Source organism: Hippocampus comes, unplaced genomic scaffold (genome assembly GCF_001891065.2).
Source record: "Hippocampus comes isolate QL1 unplaced genomic scaffold, H_comes_QL1_v1.1 scaffold427, whole genome shotgun sequence".
NCBI classification, from domain to species: domain Eukaryota; kingdom Metazoa; phylum Chordata; class Actinopteri; order Syngnathiformes; family Syngnathidae; genus Hippocampus; species Hippocampus comes.
This window is the reverse complement of record NW_017805871.1, coordinates 245,763-269,545: the sequence shown is the minus strand read 5'-3', so window position 1 is coordinate 269,545 and position 23,783 is coordinate 245,763. Positions and strand designations below refer to the sequence as shown.

Here is a 23,783-nt window from a genome sequence, read left to right as displayed (position 1 = left end):
TTCTTCGCCCCGACTTGTGCAAAATCACTCATGGGTGTGCGTACCAGCGTGCATGTTTGTTACACGACTTCGGGTGAGGTGACTGCATTTTCCTGATGTTTCTGTCAGTGAACTGTGTCATGATGATGATGATGACGACGGTAATGCCTGAGAGTGAAGGTGAAACGCGGAACAACCAAGGGCTGTTTGAGCTTGAAAGGTTTTGTCCTCCTGTCTTTTCTGAGACAAATGTCAATGAATATGGCAACAAAGGTTCAAGCCTGACTACACAGCAATAAATGTTCGATGTGTATGCCCTGATTAACTGACATCCATGTGATTTTTTTTTTAATCGTCTTCTTTAATTGCCATGTTTGCAACAATACTCATTTCTTATCACTTCTTGCGATCAGTTACTGCACCTTCAGTAATTTGAATTTTTTTTTACACTCATTCTATGGGCTCTGGATGCACTACACAATCTTAGAGAAAATCAGCTATAAATTCTAATATGTATTTTTATATATTTTGGTCGAAATTGCGTGAATGAATACTGAATATAATATTCACGTTTTAGTCATATTCGTTATTTTCGTCACTTAAAAAAGGCCAAAAGAGCCAAGTCCTAGAAAAAAATTCTAATAATTTTCAGAAGTCTTAAATGGGCTCTTGTCACTGGGGTCATGATTGATCAAGGCTACATGCGATGGCACATTATCACAACTATTACACTATTCCCATCATTCTTGGATCAGATTTGCCCTCCTGAGCAACACACACGCAAGAGCGTATGTCGCTGCTGAGCACAGAAACCACATCCAGTAATCCATCAGGACAAAGTGCCCCTGGGGTGGGTTGGAGGGGCGGGTGGGGGGTTGTCTTGAAGCATCGATGGTATCAGTCTCTGCTGAGAAAAAAGCAGCATGTGGATGTCGCACAACAAGAGGATTAATGTGGTGTCACTGGAATGAGCTGCTTGCTTAAGCTCATGGACTGGAAATCAACAATGTGAAATGGGAGTAAAATTTCAGCAGAGTATCGGCGATACTTATAGACCCGTATCTGATAAACCGAACTTAAAAGACGTGTTTTCCGCACTATAAGGCATCTCGGAGTATAAGGCGGCGCACCTTCAATGAATGGCCTGTTTTTAAACGGTTTGCATATTTAGGACGCACTGCACTATAAGGCACATAAAATAGAAGCTACAATAGCGGCTATGGTTATGTTATGCATCCACTAGATGGAGCTACGCTAAAGGGAATACAATACAATACGGCTTTATTTATATGGCGCTTTCACAACCGCTGCAGCTGTAACAAAGCGCTTGACAGAACATTTAAAATGCTACATCCAAGAAATCAGAATATTGATCCATATAGAAGATACATCTTAGTTTTATACATCAAAATGTTAGTCGATGTCACTTTGGAAAGTTCTCACGGGTGCACACAACTTGCTCACTACGGCGCTTTACAAATGGGGCATCAACACCGGGCTTCGCTAATCTTCCATCTTCTCCTCGGTGGAAGCCAACCGAGTCGCCCCTTGCAGCTCCCGGCGCGAGTCGACAACGCTTGTCAGAGGATCAGCGCTAATGGCTGAAGCTTATCACCTCCCGACTTGCTTCCAGGGAAGTGCCCCGCCGTCACCGCGTCCTCCTCACTTCTTCTTCTCCTCCTTCTTCTTCTGCTCCTTCTTTACCTTTTGCTGGCGTGTGCCAAGGGAAAGGGGAGGTGTGACAAGCGGAAACCTTGAGCTCGGGAACAGTGCTGACACTGCCGCTTTCTGCACCACTGTGCTTTCATCATGATGGATTGCTGACAGCTTACCTCAACACCTGGCCCGCTGGTTTGTGAGATAATGGCTCTGCGCGCACACACACACACACAAACAGTAACAATGTTGCAGAAATGGGTTTTGCTGTAAAAGATTTATTCAGTGAGGAACTGTGGCGGTTCAGTCAATTGATGGGCCGCATTTGCGACAAGCATTTTTCTTTTTTTTTTTTTTTAAAATCCCAGCATTCACATTACTGTTTGGATTCAGACTCGCTTTTTTTTTTTTTAAATCCCGGCATTCACATTACTGCTTGGATTCAGACTCATGCAATTTCCCATAACACGGGAAAGATATTCCCGCTCGGAGAAAACGTTTATGAGGGGATCGCCTTTTTAGTTTGTACATTTTGCTGCACAAAAGGAAGATTGACATGAAACAAATGATTGTTTGGCCCAAATAAAATGAACGAGCAGTCCTATGAAGCGGATGAAAAAGTTCAGATCGGTTTCCCACAGAGCACAAAATCAAGAAATACTAAATCATGCCTTACAAAACAAAAAGCAACATTTTCTAAATGCTGCGCATGCAATAAATTTTGCTCTACTGTGGCACAAAATAAAGTTTAGTACCTTCCAAATCAGGGAGCATGCAAAGCAACAACGGCAGCATTTTTTTTTTTGTATGCATGCAATTAAACTGATGTTTGGTTGCACTTTTTAATCATCTCAGTGCACTTCAAAGATTTATTTTTATTTTTTTTATTAACGTTGCCTCGTGTACATCATTTGGATTGGACGACATTCCGCATGAAACTTGAACAATTTGCTCTTGAATGCTTTGAGGTGAGGTAGCCGAAGCAAACGTGACATCAAAGTGATAGACACTTGTCAGAAGAGCCGAGGGATTTTCGCGGTTTCATGTGCCGGTGCCGTCGCATCCTTTTTGAGGGGAGTGTTTTTTGAGATGTGTCAAGTTGTTGTGTGAAGAGGTTTTTTTGGGCTGCAGCCTCTCGTGCACGCAAATGCTCTCACAGAGCAGTGAGAGTAAAAATAAGAGACAAATCATCTCCTTTCACTTGGGAACACACTCGGATTCACGTGATGCATGAGGCAAGGTTGTGGCGAAGGACGAAACATCGAGAATTTCAAGGTCTCGCATGATTGCATCACATTGCAAAAACCAAAGCAAGGCTACAAACAGAAATGAAAGACGACTTTTGGTGTCTCCTCCCATTGATGGGCCCGAGCCTAAAAACAAAGTTGCTACAGCACTTTTTGGGGGTGGGGCAACTTAACTATTTTGTCCCAAATAAATCACAAATATATTTTAAAAAAAGAACAAACGTCCACAAGAACAAGCTGCTTGCCATCTTTTCTCTTCACCCTTGTCATATTCTGGAGGGTTGGTGTAAATTCATTGTGTTGCATATCGACATTTTTTTTCTGCTGATTGTCTTTTTTTTTTTTAACTTCCCTTTAAAAAAAAAAAAAAAAGTATTTATTTAGTTTCTTTTTACTAGGTCCGAATCTCCTGAACGGTGCCAATCAAATGGAATTTTTTTGGCCTCAACTGCTGACTCGACATGTTCAAGGAAACAGTCCTCTGAATTGTGCCAACTTGCAGGGCACACTTAGAAACACGTCCAAGCCGTTGGCAGCTTGACGAAGAGACGCCTCGGTCAACGATTTGTCATAGAAGGTATGTATTGCATGACTGGACTATTTCAAGTCTCAAAAGACACGAATGGGTGAACTCCTACCGTGGTGCGAAATGGCCACGTGTTCATTTTGAGCCTCGTGAACTCGCGTTCGTCTTAAGTTTGTGTGCGCAGTGCAGGTTCATGCGAGGTGCTCTGCTTCCTAGGAGCTTTTGTTTCCTTGCTCAAATTTATCAGCGCAATTAGGAGCTCTGCTGAGCGTGTAGTGTAGGCCCACACTGGGCGAGCAGCTCTCCTCCACCGGAGAGCCCCTCCGCATTCTGTGTGCCTACATGTGTGTGTGTGCGCGTATTGGAGCTGTTCAAAATTTGGTCCCAACACAACTGGAAAACCGGTGCAGTGGAACAATCAAGTTGGGAATGTAATTGGCTCCATGATCCTGTTTGTAACTTGAAATGTTCAGAAATGAAGAAAATGCTTGCCATTGAAATGAATGGAAATGCAAGTAATCCGTTCCAGCCCCCAAAACAGTTATACTTACCTTTTTTTTATATTATGCACTATAAAAATAAGTGAAAACACACTATACTAAGGGAATAAAACATTTTTTTAAAAATGTGCTAGTTATTGCTTGTTCATTTAAAGTAGAGAGGGAAATGGGGAAGAGGACGACAGATTTTCTGATTGAAGATATTTCAGCACCGTCTGTTTTCTAATTCATAAATTGATTTTGGCAAACCAATCCAGTGAATATTGGTTTTTTTTTCTGTCCCCCAAAAAAATTCATGAAATGAGACATTCCATTGTCATTTAAAGGCTAAATTCATTGCACATTTCTATTGGTCATCTTTAGGATTTTTTTGATTGCCTCACTCACTGGATCCACTCATGGTTCTGAGGTGTTTTGTCAGTCAGTCCGCACGGTATTTTCCATTTCAGTGCACATGGGTGCAAATGCCAGTCCTCGTTGACTTCACCTGAATGAAACACCCTCGGACAAAACACACTTGGACGTACGCATTCCAAGATGAACCGCATCAATGACGAGGAAGGACAAAGCACTCTACATGACGTACATGTTATGAGATGTATGTTGCACTTCTATGTTGCTCCTTTTTAACCCCTGGACACAAGTCGTTTCGCAAAGAGGACGCAGGAAGTCGCCGAACCACGTTCAGCGTCTGCCATCGCCTCGGTAGAAAAGCCGGACACGCCGAGCCGCTTTGCACGATTACACAAGATCCATCCGACAAGACACAAACACTGAATGCCTCCCACAGATGCGCATGACGTGATTACAAGAAAACGAGTCGAGCAACGCCGACGAATAGTTAACGCGCGACACTGTTTATGGCTCGTCAGTGGCGGGGAGGAGAACCGACGTCAAGGCTTGCGCTTTATCTTTCAGATGCATTTCATATCAGGGCCTTTTGTGACTTGTCTGTAATCTCCTTGCCTCGGAAAGCATAAAAAAAAAACGCAACACCGTCCACGGAGCGCCAAGTGGACAGGTGCATGACTGATGCGGGGAAAGAGGGACAATCAATAGAAAAACTATTGAAGCCGGCGATCAATGAGAGGGCAAAAGGATGCACGGGGCACCTCCCGACAACCTCCCCTTTGCGTCCCCCCCGTGTAATCAATGAGTAAAACGTGAGCGAGGATATCGTGCAAATCCTCCACCTTCGCATCAAATCCTCCCTTCGCTCCGGTCATGAGGATGAGTCACGCCTGTTCCACTGTCCGAACGACACGCCGCCGCATTTCAGTGAAGTGGGCAGATCGCCTGATCGATAAACAACAAATGTTAATTTATTGCACCGCTGGCACCTTGAGCAAGGAGATGGAATCCGGCAGGAATCGCAGATTTGTCGGGGGATTCGCACCCGGAGGTTGCTCGATGCTAAAGGTGACCTTGTGTGGCATTGAGAAGGTGCAAAGTGCTAACCGGATGACTACAGACGTTTTTTTTTTAAAAATGACACCCACTTTTCCGGAAGCACAGATGAGGAAACTTGTTCTTGTTTTGTCAATGAGAATAGACGGATCGAGTCTTGCCGCCGTGACCTTTCCTCCTGGCTCTTCATCTTCCGACGGTATCTATCCGCATTCTGGCACACGTAACTCTTTGGAAGCAGTGAAGAGCGAAGAGTCACACGCCCTCGCACAGGCGGCGAGGCAGAGCGGCCCTCCTGCGAGGGTGTGACTCAGGTCGTACAAAAGAACCGGACAGGTTAGTCCTTCTTCCGCATCTTACGGTATTCATTAAATAGTTTAATGGAGAAAAAAAAAAACTCTTCTCATGCTTCTCGGTTTTGGATCGGAGCTTGTTGACGCACAAAAACAGTTTGACATAGAATGTGACCGGGATAAATGTGATAAGCTGCGCATCTGTAAGGTCCTGGGAGGGGTACGGGTCCTGTTGGCATGACAGATGGAACTCTGACAATTTTCTCCGCAGATTGGAAGGGATACTGCAGTTTACCGTTGTCCTTGAGGGGGGTGGGAGCAGCCAGATGCTCGTCGAGCTGGAGAATCTGGACCCGATGGCGACGCGGAGGTGCACGCGGCACTGAACAGCGATCGGGCTCGATACGGGATACTCACAGCATGTAAGAAGCTATTGCGGATATGATGTCATTCCATTTATGATGCCAGGTCGTCCTTGCTTAGGGGGCGAGTGCCGTATTTTCCACATTATAAGGCGCTTTGGAGTGTAAGGCGCGCCTTCAACAAATGACTAATTTTAAAACTGTTCTCATATTTAGGGCGCACCGCATAATAAGGCGCACAGAATAGAAGCTACAGTAGAGGCTGCGGTTGCATTATGAATCCACTAGATGGAGCTACGCTAAAGGGAATACAATACCGTTTTATTGATATCACGCTTTCACAATCGCCGCAGCTGTAACAAAGCGCTTTGTGGAACATTTAAAATACTACCTCCAAGTAATCAGAATATTGATCCATATAGAAGGCGCATCGGATTATAAGGCGCACTGAGAAAAGTGAATGCTTTTAAGTGCGCCTTATAGTACGGAAAATACGGTACTAAAGTCAGTTGGGTATTTGTCTTGTCAACATGGCCTCTCTGGATTAGACCAAAAATGTATTTTAGTGGTAATGAGCAGTTTTTTTCGAGATGCTCTTCAGTATTTCAATTTATCTCTTTGGCTTAAGATCACAGAAACCCTTGTGACACAGAAACTACCGACTGCAAAGCAAGGTGAACAAAGGTCAACCTAAGCCGCCTACTCAGCGTTTTCATTTCGGGTATTTCGGATCACGTCGTCCATGAACTTCTGAATTCTCGGACTGATATACACTGTACATCCTCAGTTGGGGAGCTAATTTTTAACTCCGTAGTGATAACATGATATATTCATCGCGGATACGGGCAAGTGGATCCAAATCCCACGGCCAACCATTAACCCTTGACTCATCCTCCAAATTAATCGACACACTCGAGGATGTTGACCGGCGAAGGTTCATGCGGAAGACGAGTCGCGTTTCACTTGCAAGGAGGGGGGCGGGGCAGGGGGGGGGGACAAAAGGGGTCTCTCGTTTTTGTTTGAACTAGAACGGAAAGGAATTACCAATTGACCACACGCTACCATGACGGGCCTAATTAATCAAATACATAATTCATAGGGTGGAAACGCGTGCCATGAAAGGGAAAAGGGGTAAGCGAGATGGAACACAAGAGCGCGTTATCAGCATTTTCTTGGAGAGGAAAGCGGACGGAGAATGCTGGAGGCTCCCTTTTGTGCGTAAAATGATTCAAATATAAAAAAAAAAAACCTCATATTCCATCCAACTGCAGTCAAGGCGTGCAACTAAATAAGCTAACGCCGTATTATTATGAAATCAAAACCGGCGGACATGTAATTCAAGTCTCCCATAACAATAAAAGTTGTAATCAATAAGACGGGAGCTTTAACATTCGATATGTACTATATATTTTTTTTAATGAACATATTGATATGATGGCAATTAGAAGACAACGTATCGGTCAATAGCAGTGAACCCAAAAGCACGAGAATGCTCTCTGACGGACAAAGATTACCGTAAATATAAGCACCGTGGTCGTGAGAAGCCTTCGGGTATTGATCTGTGATTAATAACTCAATAGGACTGTTAATAGAGATCTGTTGATGCGGGACTCCATCACAGACATTTTAACTCGTCGGCCTTGTTGAGGAACAAGGATGTCCTTACAAAGACCCTCCTATTTTGTTTCAGGTATCATTCAGACAAACGGAAGGCCATCAGGATTTGACAGCTTTTTGGAAGCAAGACTCAACGATTGTCAATGGAGAAGCGCTCAAGTGGAAGATCGTGATGCTCAACAAACCTGAGGTTGGTTCCCTTACAAAAAGCGCAAAGCCCAACCAAAACTGATTTCATGCAGTGGCCAGTGTGTAATGTAGAAAGGCTCTTTGCTGATAGGATCAAAGCTCCAAGTGCACTAACACATACCGCATATTCCATTTCGAATAAATACGACCACGCTGGGCGGGAAATAGTATTTAGACGGATGACAAATGAGGTTATACGATAATTCATAATTTCATTACATTACCCAGCATCGATTTTTGCGTCTTTAAAAAACAAACGTTATTTATCATCCATGGGAGCAGCCAGATGCTCGTCGAGCTGGAGAATCTGGACCCGATGGCGACGCGGAGGTGCACGCGGCACTGAACAGCGATCGGGCTCGATACGGGATACTCACAGCATGTAAGAAGCTATTGCGGATATGATGTCATTCCATTTATGATGCCAGGTCGTCCTTGCTTAGGGGGCGAGTGCCGTATTTTCCACATTATAAGGCGCTTTGGAGTGTAAGGCGCGCCTTCAACAAATGACTAATTTTAAAACTGTTTTCATATTTAGGGCGCACCGCATAATAAGGCGCACAGAATAGAAGCTACAGTAGAGGCTGCGGTTGCATTATGAATCCACTAGATGGAGCTACGCTAAAGGGAATACAATACCGTTTTATTGATATCGCGCTTTCACAATCGCCGCAGCTGTAACAAAGCGCTTTGTGGAACATTTAAAATACTACCTCCAAGTAATCAGAATATTGATCCATATAGAAGGCGCATCGGATTATAAGGCGCACTGAGAAAAGTGAATGCTTTTAAGTGCGCCTTATAGTACGGAAAATACGGTACTAAAGTCAGTTGGGTATTTGTCTTGTCAACATGGCCTCTCTGGATTAGACCAAAAATGTATTTTAGTGGTAATGAGCAGTTTTTTTCGAGATGCTCTTCAGTATTTCAATTTATCTCTTTGGCTTAAGATCACAGAAACCCTTGTGACACAGAAACTACCGACTGCAAAGCAAGGTGAACAAAGGTCAACCTAAGCCGCCTACTCAGCGTTTTCATTTCGGGTATTTCGGATCACGTCGTCCATGAACTTCTGAATTCTCGGACTGATATACACTGTACATCCTCAGTTGGGGAGCTAATTTTTAACTCCGTAGTGATAACATGATATATTCATCGCGGATACGGGCAAGTGGATCCAAATCCCACGGCCAACCATTAACCCTTGACTCATCCTCCAAATTAATCGACACACTCGAGGATGTTGACCGGCGAAGGTTCATGCGGAAGACGAGTCGCGTTTCACTTGCAAATGAGTTGCGCGGTATATTGACAGCTGCATATTCATGAGTCTATCTATATACACGCATAATCTCGTGAATGCGCGCTCGGTTCCGGCCGCCGCCAAATGAATGCCGGCTTGTTCTGTACCGGCGACCGACTCGCGCCTTCTATTCAAACTATCGCTCCGCTTTGAAGCCCGACACGCAGCTTTTATCTTGTTATCTTGTTATTTCATTGTATTCCCGTGTGCAACGCGCGGCAACATCCCGGGAGGGTGCAACAAATACCATCCCTCTCATCCGTAACGCAGCCGGCAATCATGGCAGCGAAGGGGGGCGGGGCAGGGGGGGGGGACAAAAGGGGTCTCTCGTTTTTGTTTGAACTAGAACGGAAAGGAATTACCAATTGACCACACGCTACCATGACGGGCCTAATTAATCAAATACATAATTCATAGGGTGGAAACGCGTGCCATGAAAGGGAAAAGGGGTAAGCGAGATGGAACACAAGAGTGCGTTATCAGCATTTTCTTGGAGAGGAAAGCGGACGGAGAATGCTGGAGGCTCCCTTTTGTGCGTAAAATGATTCAAATATAAAAAAAAAAAACCTCATATTCCATCCAACTGTAGTCAAGGCGTGCAACTAAATAAGCTAACGCCGTATTATTATGAAATCAAAACCGGCGGACATGTAATTCAAGTCTCCCGTAACAATAAAAGTTGTAATCAATAAGACGGGAGCTTTAACATTGTATTTTATTTATTTTTTAATGAACATATTGATATGATGGCAAATAGAAGACAACCTATAGGTCAATAGCAGTGAACCCAAAAGCACGAGAATCCTTTCTGACGGACAAAGATTACCATAAATATAAGCACCGTGGTCGTGAGAAGCCTTCGGGTATTGATCTGTGATTAATAACTCAATAGGACTGTTAATAGAGATCTGTTGATGCGGGACTCCATCACAGACATTTTAACTCGTCGGCCTTGTTGAGGAACAAGGATGTCCTTACAAAGACCCTCAAAAGGGCTTTGATGGACAAGTGCGAGAACTGAAAAGCCTCCTGCTGGTCTACCCGGTGATGCCTGGCGCCTGGTGGCTACGTTCGGCCCAGAATTGCAAAAGAAAAAAAAAAATGCAGGAGATTGAGAGAAGACAAAGAACATGAAACAGTGCAGAAAGTCTGAAAGGAAAGGCATCATTTTGGGAGCCCATTCCTGTGGTGGAGCCATCTGCTGAGAGACGTGAGATTTGGTGTGGCGATAGGACCAATGTTGCTCTCGTAGCATATGTTAGCGGCTTGACCCAACTCGATTGGAAGTATCTGGGGCAGATCGTGTGGCTCGTAGCGTAATCGGGTGGCGTGGGCTCTGTTACGAAGGTAGCTGAACAGGGTGTTCCAAATGTCACAAGTCTAATTGATCCCCCCCCCCCCTCCTATTTTGTTTCAGGTATCATTCAGACAAACGGAAGGCCATCAGGATTTGACAGCTTTTTGGAAGCAAGACTCAACGATTGTCAATGGAGCAGCGTTCAAGTGGAAGATCGTGATGCTCAACAAACCTGAGGTTGGTTCCCTTACAAAAAGCGCAAAGCCCAACCAAAACTGATTTCATGCAGTGGCCAGTGTGTAATGTAGAAAGGCTCTTTGCTGATAGGATCAAAGCTCCAAGTGCACTAACACATACCGCATATTCCATTTCGAATAAATACGACCACGCTGGGCGGGAAATAGTATTTAGACGGATGACAAATGAGGTTATACGATAATTCATAATTTCATTACATTACCCAGCATCGATTTTTGCGTCTTTAAAAAACAAACGTTATTTATCATCCATCGCAAATGAACGAAACAACGTCATTGTTAGGGCGAATTTTTCAGTTTCATCGCCATGCCTTGAAAGGCTGCTCGGCATCCCAGCATCTTCTCTCCAGTAATTAAATGTTAGGCCAATAGAATATTAGTGCTGCAGCTGTGCAGAAAAAAGTGTAATAGAAGTCGCAGCGCAGCGCCTTTAGGGGAAATGTAATTCCTTCATCAAAATATGACTGACAAGCTGACAAAAGCTGTGAGCGTGTAGTGGGAGTCTCCATCATTAATCAGCATGATGACAGCCACGATTGATGAATTGCCTCTGTAGCATCTGCACGACGTTTTGCCTTCTGGCCTTCGACTGAGTTCGAGTGAAAGTAGAGAGACCATTATACCATTCTGACGATTTAGAAATGTGCCCGTTGCGGCCCCTTTTGCCTTGGGCAACATACCACGTGACTTGTACGGATTGTATCCTGAATGTTCTTTTTAGTGTGCAGCTATCCTGCCCCGAGTTAGTGCCGTCGTTTGGCCCCTCTAAAGGATTTAGTTGCTTTTTAAAAAGCAGCAACGTTTTTTCAGGCAAAAGTAGAGATGTAGGTCACACAATGATTGTTTTTTTTTTGCATACATATTTGTTGTCGTTGTGATTATTTTGTAAACATACTTCTGCGTCGATATACCGTGTTGAAACCACAGAAATAACAGTTCCAATCTAATGGAGACGTTAAACTTTTATATAGTATTGTTCGGTTTTTAAATTTGTACATCCCTGGGGTACCAAACCGCCCACTCCAACCATCTTTTCCATAAAACGAAGTGGCACAGGTTGTGAGTTTGCAATGAAAGACATTGTTGATGTTCACTTGAGCCTATACTGCCCCCTGCTGCTACATTTTGACTCCTACACTATACGGTCTGCAATCCTCAAGTAAATGTTAACACAAAATGTACCAGTAATTTAGATTTATTCTTTTGCGGCAGGCTCTGAGAAACTAGAAAACGAACGTCTTATTACAGGGTTAATATACCTGTTCAATATACCAAACAATATATTGCGGTTTTCACAAAGAGCATGTTGCTGGGCTCGCTGGGTGGTGAAACCAACTTTATTGAAAAACAAAAACAAAATCATTGGACAGTTCAAAGCAGATTTTAATTCGTGTATGCAGCTAAAGAAAAAACGACAACAGTCAAGTTTTTACCTTTTATTTCTCAAGACCACAAGAATATTTGAAGCTGACCAAACCTAAACACATCTTCAGCCTTCAATCAAAATGACTGGATCCAAAGGACGCCAGTATATTTTACAGCAAGATGAGCAAATCATTAGGAGCTCTACGTGGAAGGAAAAAAAAAAAAGAGAGCCATGCCCTATCATTGGACTAACATTTTACATCATTATTTAAAAATTAAAAAATATCAGAAAGTGGAGTAGGACCTGACACACCAAAATAAACTACAAGTATTGTTTCTTTCAAAGAGTTATTACTAAATGCAGAGGAAAAAGGGAAGGGTTTTTTTTCTCAAAAGACAAAAAAAAAAAGGTGAACTCTGCCTACCACTTTGGTATTTCAAGTGGTGTCTGACTGACGTCTCGACCCCTCAAAATACATGAACCACAACAACTCATCCAAGATCAACAGAGACATGAAAACCAATGTAGTCATATTTTCCTCCCTATTCCACATTGATGTTGTTAATTTCATATATAAGCCACTACGCATATGTGGATCACCTTGTTTATAAGCAGCGATGTGCCAGGGTCAAGGTGAGGTTGGGGTGACCTCCTCCTCCTCCTGTTCTTCCTCCAATGGATATCTCAGATTCCCCTGTTGGACAAACATGTTCATAAAACCCAATGTTAGTAAAGGAGCCCAGCAACTTAAAAAAACGACAACAAAACGTCTGCTAGTGGATCAGCATAAACAGCGTAGCTCGTAAAGAAACATCGCACAAAAGATTACCGAGTTCCTCTGCCATGCCGTGTCGTCATCATTTGGCTGAAAAATGCTGACAAACCGTCGAACAAAGTTTGACACCGCTTTGAAATTACGTCGTTTGACAAGTGTCAAAGCGACGTGGCATTTCCTCTGCAGTTGTGAAAGTGCACAGATGTGACAAAACAAATGATTTTTACAGGACTACACTTAAAACCCGATGGCAGAGGTTTAATCAAGCAGGCAGAGGCTCTCTTTTCTCTCCGAAACTTGAATGATGACATTCTAAACAACATACGGAGCCACAATCGAGCGTTCGGGTTGATGTCGTGGAGAGTACAGGCAACAGCATTGACAAAAAGGATGTGGGTATAGAAAGGAGTACCTGGGGTGAGTACCTGCACACTTTGACAGTCAGAGTATCCTTGATTTCTAATTTGCCCTTTTCACATGCGGTCTCGCTCACAACACCAACGCTGTGAGGTGTGGAAGTCAGCTGCAAATTATGCCATAAACCCTACCCTCCAGTTAGTTAGGTACGTTGCTCCCCCCCCCCACACCCCCCCAGCTCCTATGACTACCCCAGCCCACCCCAAAAAAAAAAAAAACACACACACTGCAAAGCATTATCAGGCACATTAAGGAAATGCATGGCACTTGCTAGTCAAGTAATTGTGTGTTTACATACGGGGATTGTGGTTTCACCATTTGTAATCGATGTTGATTATATAACTTCACACGTTATCAAATCAATCCTGCCAAAATGGGGAAAAATAAAATTGCAGGAAGGAAAGTTAATTGGATGATATGGCAAGAATTTTTTTTCGCCCGCTACTTTTGTCGACAAGGACCAAAACATCTCGAAGGATCAAAAAGCGATACAAAACGAGGGGGTACCTCTGGGCATGTTTGCTCAGGGCTACACTGGCCTTTCCCTCTTGGCTTTGTGTGAATGCTTTCTACTTTCTTCTCATTCATCGGGCCTAGTTCTTCATCTTCAGTGCATACTTATGATGCACTATTCAAAAACAGGATATGGTACATCAGACAAACATCATCAGCATTGAAGTGAATGCAAAGAAGGTGGGAGCGGGAGGGGGAGGAGGTAGCATGGGAGAGGGGTGGAAGTGTGTGGTTTTGGGGGAAGTCAGTGGGGGTGAGGAGAAGGACACACTTACCTGAGTCTGATCTGAGGTCCTATCAGATCAGTTTTAATTGGACTGAGTGTCACCTTCAGAGAGGAGGAGCTCTTGCTGGCCGTTAAGGAGAGCGGGGGAGGCCGAGGCAGGAGCCTCCGTCTCCGTCGGCTCCGCTTCTGTTGAAGCCTTGACGGCAGCTGCTTCGCCGTCACAGTTCTTGTCTTTCTTGGAGCTGCTGCTCTTCTCCTCGGATGCCTTACGTTCTGGAAGAAGAAAAAAAAAAATAGCAATACGAGGTGGTTGGTGCAATCGGCAATTTTACATCTTGAAGGAAAAAAAAAAACAGGTCCTCACCTATTTCTTTGGATGAGCGCTCTTTGTCTCTGTCCCTGTCTCTCTCTTTCTCTTTCTCTCTGTCCCAGTCGCGGCTGCGGCTGCGGTGGCGGTGAGATCTGCGCTCTGAGCTTCGCGACCTCCTCCTGTCGCGGCTGCGGGAGCGTCGCTTCCGGTCAGAGCGCTCACGGCTGCGTCTCCTGTCCCTGTCCCTCTCTCGCTCTCTCTCTCGTTCTCTCTCTCGTTCTCTATCCCGGCTCCTGCTGAACAAGCAAAATGTCAGCAGCGATAGAGAAGTATGACAAAACAAAAATGCAGCCTGGGATGTCGAAATGACAATGGCAGTTAAGATGGCATTTTTACGGGTTTTCATTTTGATTCTAAAACTCTTTGACATGACATCGGGTTACCTGCTGCGTCTGCGGTCGCGCTCACGGTCCCTGTCTTTGTCTCTGCTCCTAGACCTCCGACGATCCCGGGAACGACTCCTTCTCCTGTCTGACGCTCGACTGGAGTGGCGGCTGTTAGAATGGCTTCGCCGTGCCCTTCGGTCCCGATCACGGTCCCGATCTCGGTCCCGTTCCCGTTCTCTGTCTCTCTCCCTCTCGCGCTCCTTCTCACGTTCCCGCTCCTTCTCCTTTTCTTTCTCTCGCTCCTTCTCCTTTTCCTCCTCTTCTTTGCGCTTCTTCTCGCGCTCCTCCTTCTCACGCTCTTCCCTGTCTTTCTTCACAACTGGGTTTTCCCCTTGCGGGTCCTCTGAGCGACGTCGTATTTTCTCCTGTTAAACAATCACCAAAGTTAAAGACAGAAAAGTGATCAGCAATAGATTTTAACCACACGCAGGGGGCAAAATTGTGGCGCTATTACCTTGAGCTCCTCGACAGTGGATTTGATCTTGGCATAACCCATATGCTGCTTTCCCATCAAGTGGTCATCCACCCGAGATTGAGCGTCCCCCACGATCAGGAAGGCTCCGCACACCTCACACACTTCCATCTGTTTCTCCTGGGCCGCAAAGCTCTCGATTGTCTGAATAGAAAGACATTAGCGGGGGATGACATCATCTTGTGCTCGACTAATAAAATCCATTTAGCTTCATAAATGTGAGGGAAGAATGCTACCCCTGCCTTAATCTTGATTAAAATAGTATCCATTAAATATCTGTTGAATCAAACACATTTATAATACATTAGATGCGGTTTAATGTCGGCTATGTTTTGTCTATTTAAAACTGTACATTGCAGTAGTTGTACTTTATGGCTGGAAATCTGGAACAGCCAAGTATAAAAATACTAATATATTAACAATTAGAATCAATTCCAAATAGTTTCACTTCAATTATGAAGGAATGAATTAAAATCCTGAGGAGACAGCAAATGTAAGCTGATGAGGCTGAGTTTGGTGACTCACCGAAGGGTTGGCGCTAAGCAGTTCCCTCTCCTCCTTGAGCTGCTCAACCAGCTTCATCATTCCTTGAGCCTCCTCCACACGGCCCTCAGAGCCCAGCTCCTCAATCTATGCAAAACAAAGTACGGTTTTAAATCAGCCATGTAAGTGAAAAAGAAAAAAATGGAAGTTACTGTGCATTATTTTTAACAAACCTGTACAACTAGATCTTCAATTTTCTCTGTCAGAACCTGAGCCTTCTCATCATTCTTTCCTGCTGGAGCAGGAGCTTGCTGGCAAGGGGGAAAAAAAACTGTTCATTTAGCAGCGAATAACACTATAATTTACACATCCTAAGTATTAATATAGAAACATATGAAGCACAAACCCCTGCATTCTGCTGTGCTTGGGAAAGTGCAAGTCGAGCATGCCCTCGACGAATTCGCCGTTCCACTTCAGCTAGGAGCGACTGCAGATAGCGCAGAAAATCCCGCTCGTATCCCTCCTTCATGTAACGTGAACTCTTTTCATATCTGAACAAAAAGGAAATATTAATAGCGCACATGTATGTAATAAGACATTGAACACAATTTTAAAAGCACAGGTCCAACTAAAAAAGTTTAAAATGTTGACACAAAATAAAGATGCTATAAAGGTGTAAAAACCGGTGGCTGTTACAATAAATATCCACGGGATAAGTAAAAGTATATCAACTGGGCCACACAACCCATTTTTTTCTTCTTCTTCATCTTATTACTTTGATTTTGTCGAATGACTTTACCAAGACACATAAAAATGTGAAGTGCGGTGAGGCATTGCTTACACTTTCCGAAGATTTTCATCATGGATTTTCTCACAAGGGCCTTCCAAAAAAAAAAAAAAGGAAAATCGTTAATCAGCGACAGTTCTGTTGTCATATATGAATCTACATGACTGTGACTGTTCATATCAACTAGCGTTTGACTTACCCAAATCGGAGCGCGTGTTTGTAAATAACTCCGCTGGACAGAAGCCACACAGGTAATATCGACATACCTAGAAAAAGAGATGAGATATTTAATTTCAACATCAACCAATTTCCCGCACGTGGGAAAAAAAATCGGGGTTGCGGGTTCAAATCAGATCGCAGTGCATGCCTCATTGTAAGATCCACCATTTGTTATTAGTGGGCTAACAATGGTTCAACGTGTGTGGGTCAACATTTGTGTCACGGGGCGTCAACTATATGTTTACGGTTAGTTGATTCAATAATCGCAAGAACGATCGCTCGAAAAATGATTCATATGCATCGACGATGCGAGCGTGCTCCCCCAAGTACAAGAGACGTTACCAACAGTTACGTTAGCGCGCAAACCCACGAGGCTAAAATTAGCAGGAACGTTATCTTACGCTCTCGTCGTCCCATTTGACGTTACATCTCTTCTCGTCCGGGGCCAAATTCCTGTCTCGGCCCATTAACTCGTCGAGCAACTGGGCTGCGGAAAGCATTTTGATTAACTTGGATGTATTGATGTTAAACGCAACAATATATCGCGGAGCTTCAGATCACACCATCCCGAAGCGCCCAAAGTACATTGAATCAAAATGGCAGCCGCGGTGACGTCAGCCTCACGAACTGCTAAAGTGGTTCCGACTTTTGACCCGGAAATGCAACTAAAACGATGGAATTTCATGGAAAACTGCACATGGACACATCACAAAGCTATCATGTATGTCGATTATGATAATGCACTTTATTTACACTTCATTAAGCCTACGTGTAATTCTGTACACTCAACATACATTTCGAGGGGAATGGAAGCGTCTAAACACATTATATATGTTTGTCTTTAATCCAACAAACAAGCAAACTACAGCACACAAAAAAATGTGATGTTCAATTATGTACATGAAGAAAGATGTTAGTTGACCTGTGTACCAAGTGTGCCAAAGATAAATGGACACAACCCCTGCTTTAGGATCTGATTCGTACAGTTTCATCGCTATCATATTGGATGTGGCAAAGTTAAACTGCTGGGTTAGATGCCTCAGTTTATGTACTGCTGGACAGGCGATGCAACTAGTTAACAATCGTTTTACACTCAAACGTTTTACACTCAAAGCCAGACCTCATGGGATGAAAAATAAGTATGTTGGCCAGCACTATTGATTCTGAAGAATTCTAGCATACACATTCTGGGAGCATACGTGGACAAAATCGCAGGGGGCGAACACTCGAGTTTAGGTTGTAAATGTTCAGTGCTTCTGATAATGTTTAGGCCCTCAATAGGAGCCCCCCAATGTGTTTAGCCCAGGGGTCAGCAACCTTCATTTGTGTGAACACAATGACAATTATTTCTCTTTTCACTTCGACAACATTCATGCATTCATACATACATGAACTGTACGGACTCAGAAAATGACTCATTTACGTGCATTTATTTGCGATTTGCCACATCCAATGTGGCGGACGCACTGACGTTTTTGGAGTAATGGACCAACCGGGTCGTAGTTGTTACATCCAAAAGTGTCCTCCTCCCCCCCAACGATGTGGCGGTACTCTCTGGCAACCTAACCTACCGAAGGAACGCGCAGGCACCATCGATAAGCTTGTCTGGAAAGAAATTGTTGACTATGACACTACAAATTGAACAAATGCAAACGAGGAAGCCGCTCCGTAAATGATAAAGAATTCGGTTGATAAGTCGCATTGGCGGACCTAGTTTATTATCACCATCTAAAGATTAGCACCAAAGACTGCTGTCACCTAGTCAGGCTAGCAACTTGCTAGTAGCAAGCACAGTAGTTCATATTTAGCCTGACGGCTAATGCTGTTTGGCCATTGTTGTCAGGCGAACTCGTGAGGCTTTAGGATATCCTATGAACTCGGAAATTTCGTAGTGTGTGCAAACATGTCCACCACTTCGTTGGATAAAGAACTCCAGGAGCGACTGAGAGAGGCGTCTGCAATCGGGGACATTGACGAAGTGCGGACATTGGTCGAGAGTGGAGTCAACATCAATTCCCAAAACGAAATCAATGGATGGTAAGTTTGAGCTCTAAAGCATAATATTAAGTGAGGTCTCCCTAACATGAAAAGCCACAAAATGTGTTTGCCTTCACCCATTGTAAAGTATTGACGCGTACCAACTTCCAGGAAGTTGCTTGGTGAGTTGTATGTTTGGTTTGCGCTGTGATATCCCATTAGACAAATCATGGCTTAATCCTCTCGAGCTGCCAGTAGGAAATCCTTTAAGTGAGTCATTTGGTCTTTCACGCAAAAACAAACAAAAAAACACTGAGCAAACAAAATATTAACAGGCACACCAGATCCCTAATCATGAACATGGCTTTTTATATAGTTATTTGTCATAGTTATTCAGTGTTATAATAGATTAACTAAACTCTCTGCCACTATTAGATGAGGTTGTTGGAATCTCATTTACATGTGCGTGATTGTATTTAATCTCACCAGGACTTGCCTGCATTGGGCATGCAAGCGGAACCATAAGCAGATTGTGTCGTACTTACTTAGTAGTGGTGCAGACAAAGACATCCTCACAGCTAAGGATGAGCTGGCCTCCCAGCTCACATCGAAACCGGAGATCAAACGGCTTTTAGGAGGTAAACGATTGTCACAGTTTTTCTTGCCTCAAAACATTTGTTTATAGTCTTTATCTTTGGACATGAACACAAATGTGACTTGCCATTTTCAGTAAGCTTTTTTTTTTTTTAACGTCCACAGTTGAAGTGGAGGATGTGCCTGAAGTCAACGAGCCTGAACTGCCAATCATCCCCAACTATTTGTCTAATCCTCCGTTCTTGTACGCAAAGATGGATAACAAGATGGAGCTCCTCCTTTCTCAGCACCTTGCACAAAATGGGTCTGTGGAACACACGGAGTCCATGGACAGCAATTCAGCTCCACTTTCTCCAACCCAGCACTTTCAGACATCACAGAGTCCGGCCCCTGATGACCTGGTTCCGCCAACGCACCCCATCACTCACAGCCAAGTTCAGAGCCGGGAATTCGTTCCAGCGGCTGAGCAAAACGGGGTGTCGCCTGGCTCGGCCGCATCCCACAACCACACGGTGGTAAACTGCCCAGTGCCCGTGGATCTGTCGGTTGAGCCGCACCTCGTCAACCACGCAGTGCCACACAATGGAACCATGTGCTCGCCTTCTTTGGCCTCACCCAGCCCAAGTTTGGCTTGCAGCAATGGCAGTCAGGTCCAAGCACCGGTGACCAACGCTAACCCGACAGTGAGCAGGCAGCAGTCTGTGCCACAGCAGATAGGCTACAGTCAACCAGGCGGACCTTTGCCGGCCTTCCAGCCGTTTTTCTTCACAAGCACCTTCCCCGTCAATGTGCAAGGTGAGAGCAAACTATTGCGAAGTCTTTACAATCATGTGTCAATCAAGTGTTCTGTTTATTTAAACACTGTTACATTTCTCTTAAGTTGTTGATGTCAGTGGGGTAAATGGACCTTTCTTGTGAATGAGTATACCGTCCCAAACTGTACCATGGTGAACCCACCTGTGGCTTAAATCCCCACCGTAGAGTTAGTACTGAAGGTGCGTATCCAGAACCCCAACGCCCGTGAGAACGACTTCATCGAGGTGGAACTGGACCGCCAGGAGCTCACGTATCGCTCCCTGCTGAGGGTCTGCTGCCGTGAATTGGACATCAGCGCCGAGCACGTGGAGAAGATCCGCAAGCTACCAAACACGATGTTGCGAAAGGTGAGATACACTTGAATGAACCGTTTTTTTTTTTTTAAAGTTTCCATGTTGTACCGGCGCTATTGGAGACAAACATGACCCCTTTTTGACTTTTGACAACAATAAAAATGCCCTCTGTTTCAATAGGAAATTTAGAGCCCTTTACTGAAGAGACTCAAAGTACCGTTTTCGTTTTTATAAAAATAGTTTTTTCAATTTAGTTAGGTTTTATGAACTACAATAACCATGGCACTTCCAGCACATTTGTGCAGGTTCCTGCAGAAATATGCAACTGTTTGTCCTTGAAGAGTCACCGGGGGAGTCTTGAAACATTAATATAATCCAAATCACGCATATATGTATTTTTAAGGGACCAACAGTGTTCACGTTGGGATTTTGAAATATTCCCAAGCACTGTCAGTGACACAATCCTCTTTCTCAGAAACATGAAGGACAGGCTAGTCGCATTACCAAAAGAAATGTAATTGATTATTCCGTACGAATGTGAAATTCGCATGACGTGATTAATAGAATTTTGATACGTAGCGTTGTTGCCGTGTTGTGGGATTACAGGAGCAACTTCTTCATATGCGATATATTCAACAACTGATCAAATCTGCAACCGATGTCCCTCTTTTGCCCAGGACAAAGATGTCGCCCGGCTGCAGGATTTTCAGGAGCTGGAGGTTGTCCTGGAGAAATCCGAGGGCTTGTCCCTGTTCTCCGGGACGGGGGGGCTCACTGACAGGCCCTGCTACAACATGAAGGCCTCGCGCCTCACCTACTAGAGCGCCCCCGGTCTCCCTGCTTTTCACGGGCTTCGGTAGCCACATTTGAGCTAACCAGTTGCCCCGCCAGCGCCCCAAGCTTTGTTCAGCTCGGGCGCTCTTGTCACTTGTCTTAGCGGGATTCCCTTTTTCCAGTTCTCAAGCTCTTTGTCCTCCTGCGGGCCCTTTCGCTGCTTTGGTGTTCCCAACTCCCGAGATTACTGATGCATGGTGTCTTGGATTACGAGAGAAAGTAATTGGGCCTTTCTCTCCGTCGCCACCCGGTGCACCTCGTGCCAAGACTCCAGCGAGATGACAGGACGTTGGTCGTGGACATGAGCTTGTCTTCCTGGGGTTTCTGCAATAGCCTTATTTGGACATGTCCAACTCCAAGCTGCGGAGCAAGGTGTGGCGCCCGATTTGCTTCGCTGTCACCGGACAGTAGCTACGATCGAAATCGAAGTGATAGAACGTGTTCCAGCTTGCTAACGCACCGTCATACATGCTGTTGCTTCAACCTTAGTGTCTTTGCTGCAGAGCGGAGCTCGGTTAGCTGCTTTAATTGTTGGTCTCTTCGGACGGATCATTTTGACTGCTGTCTGCGTACGTTCCGACGTGATGGAGATGAAGCGCACCGTGGAAAAGAAACGCTTTTAGTTTGTACCGTTTTCCATGGGTTCCGATTCCAATTCGTAAATAGTTGTTTTAAATTCCCAGATACCTCACCGTCTCTGAAGTATGTATAGTTTCTTTTTTTCTTTTGGAGTGACTGTCACTAACAAGGCCGGACCACGCGTTGTGCTTTCAACTAACAAGGCTCATGCAGTAAAGCCACATGTAATCCCCCCCCCCTTCTACTTCCACAGGTGGCAACTTACGTTGTACGATACAAGGAACTGCCCTCACTGAGCTAATTTGACCTGCTGATAAGCAAACGACAGAATATCTCTGCATCACAAAGGAATGCAGCTCAACAGGTTTGTTTGTTTGAATTGAAGAAGCGGAGGGGAATGAAAACTGCACCTGTTTATTGTTCCAAAAGTACAATGACTAAAAAGCTACAATGGAGGCGCGGGAGAGGGTGTTTCCTTGTTGCCACCTTTCTCAATGGCAGTTTTTTTTCTTATCGTTTTTTTTGTTTTTAATGGTAGTGTTATTACAGAACAGAAGTCTGTTTAACCTAACGTAAAACTGCACTGACAAGATGACTATTGCTCCAATTTTTAAAAAAATGTGAGGATGGTCATGCGCGTATTGAGGACCTGATGGCAAATGGAAATGTTAATGCTGCTCTTACCATCGTGTTCCGCCAATACTTAGGCTCAATTCCAGACATTGGTGCCGTAGACTGCGCCATGTTGTACATCCTACAAATCAAAAGGTTTCTTACCAGCATCGTTTCCTTTTCACATCTATACCTGAAGCTCTTACTTTATATCTATATTTTTTATTAATTAGCACAGTTTTGTTTTTTTTTTCAACCAGGTAGGCCTGTTGTGTTTGTGTCACAACATTCATGTCGGAAGTTGGAAGAAGGTGCAATGTGAGGTAAAGACGATGGAAAAGGCTTGATGAAACCGCAAATGTGAAGACAGGGTGAGAGCGTTGTGTTTAAAATGAGTTTGATTCTGTGAAAAAGGAGAGGACTAACAATCTTACTGGGTTTGTTTATCGTTCCAGAGTTGAAGCAGAATAGAGTTTGACTTAACCTATGCATCCAGAGTCTGATATTTTTCTAAAAGATGTGTCATGTGTTCTTGCAGACATAATCGTAGGCACTGTTGAAGCTGTGTTTTTCGTTCTGGAGACCTGTACATGTTCTTTGATAAAGCATGGTGAATGACTTCATCTTTTCTCAGGCTTCCTTCCTTCAACACGCCGTCCTGTGACTATCAATGTTGAGTCTGTCGTGTCGTGGGTATGATCATGTCATCCAACATTGGTGAAATGCAACATTAGAAACACTGGCGGGAGTTAGAGTCAGACGTCGTTTAAATCTTGTAAAGCCATAGTTTAATTTGTTAAATTGGAGGTTAGAAGCCACGCCTTAGTTATTACAATTGTCCGAGTAAAGTGTCCATTTTCTGTAAGCGACTAAATGATCAGTATCGCGGCTGTGGGAATGGTTTCAATTTGATAATTCGCCGCTAGATGGCAGCAGTGGCTTTGATCACACGAGCTGGCATTAAATGAGTTAATTCTTGATCAACATACGACAAATGGGGAATGGCTTTTATTTCAACAAATCAAAAGAAAATTAAATGTTCCTAAACAGAGAAATTGTACATGTATGATTACTTCATGGCAAGATACCGCGGAAACAGTTGGTGGTCAAAACTTGGATAACTTTTTTTTCTTCCTCCCAGAGCTTCACCATCCAGCTGCGCATTCTTATCTGACCCAGATTTGCACAACAAGCCACTGTAGTACATTTTGTTATGGCCCAAATCATCAAGACCTTTTGTTATGTTCCCCTTCTGATGTAAAGAACATAAACAACCACTAAATCGTGGTCGTCCTCATACACCTTGTTTATCTGTGACGCCTCTTGAATGAATGAGTACAACGACGTCCCATGTGGTGAGCAGATGTTCAGGCAAAGCAAACCAGGGGCCGCAAATATTACATAAACTCACTGGACAGTGCAGAAAGAAAC

At 44.1% G+C, this 23,783-nt stretch overlaps 2 protein-coding genes and 1 long non-coding RNA gene across 5 annotated transcripts; 2 read left to right on the top strand and 1 right to left on the bottom strand.

Annotated features, from left to right (window-relative positions):
• Nucleotides 1–4,763: 4,763 nt before the first annotated feature.
• On the top strand, nucleotides 4,764–22,975 carry LOC109527018 (uncharacterized). Its single transcript, XR_002170452.1, has 3 exons — nucleotides 4,764–4,775; nucleotides 5,349–5,351; nucleotides 22,749–22,975. It is a non-coding gene; the product is annotated as an uncharacterized LOC109527018 (long non-coding RNA).
• Nucleotides 12,055–17,262, bottom strand: luc7l3 (LUC7-like 3 pre-mRNA splicing factor). 2 transcript variants are annotated; one of them, XM_019888684.1, is made up of 11 exons: nucleotides 17,049–17,262; nucleotides 16,628–16,694; nucleotides 16,483–16,522; nucleotides 16,048–16,192; nucleotides 15,875–15,952; nucleotides 15,684–15,788; nucleotides 15,141–15,302; nucleotides 14,684–15,051; nucleotides 14,295–14,533; nucleotides 13,980–14,203; nucleotides 12,055–12,693 (listed from the first exon to the last, which is right to left on the bottom strand). In XM_019888684.1, the coding sequence occupies exons 1-10, from the start codon at nucleotides 17,145–17,147 to the stop codon at nucleotides 14,013–14,015; spliced, it is 1,494 nt and encodes a 497-aa protein (XP_019744243.1). In that variant the 5' UTR covers nucleotides 17,148–17,262; the 3' UTR covers nucleotides 12,055–12,693; nucleotides 13,980–14,012. The 2 variants fall into 2 exon arrangements, with proteins under 2 accessions (XP_019744243.1, XP_019744242.1); XM_019888683.1 differs by having other exon boundaries at nucleotides 12,055–14,203.
• On the top strand, nucleotides 18,201–22,974 carry ankrd40 (ankyrin repeat domain 40). Of its 2 annotated transcripts, XR_002170451.1 has the most exons (6): nucleotides 18,201–18,684; nucleotides 19,114–19,262; nucleotides 19,384–20,013; nucleotides 20,200–20,381; nucleotides 21,005–22,104; nucleotides 22,613–22,974. XR_002170451.1 is itself a non-coding variant. In XM_019888685.1 (5 exons), the coding sequence occupies exons 1-5, from the start codon at nucleotides 18,551–18,553 to the stop codon at nucleotides 21,146–21,148; spliced, it is 1,239 nt and encodes a 412-aa protein (XP_019744244.1). In that variant the 5' UTR covers nucleotides 18,201–18,550; the 3' UTR covers nucleotides 21,149–22,974. The 2 variants fall into 2 exon arrangements, 1 of the variants encoding a protein (XP_019744244.1); XM_019888685.1 differs by having other exon boundaries at nucleotides 21,005–22,974.
• Nucleotides 22,976–23,783: the final 808 nt, after the last annotated feature.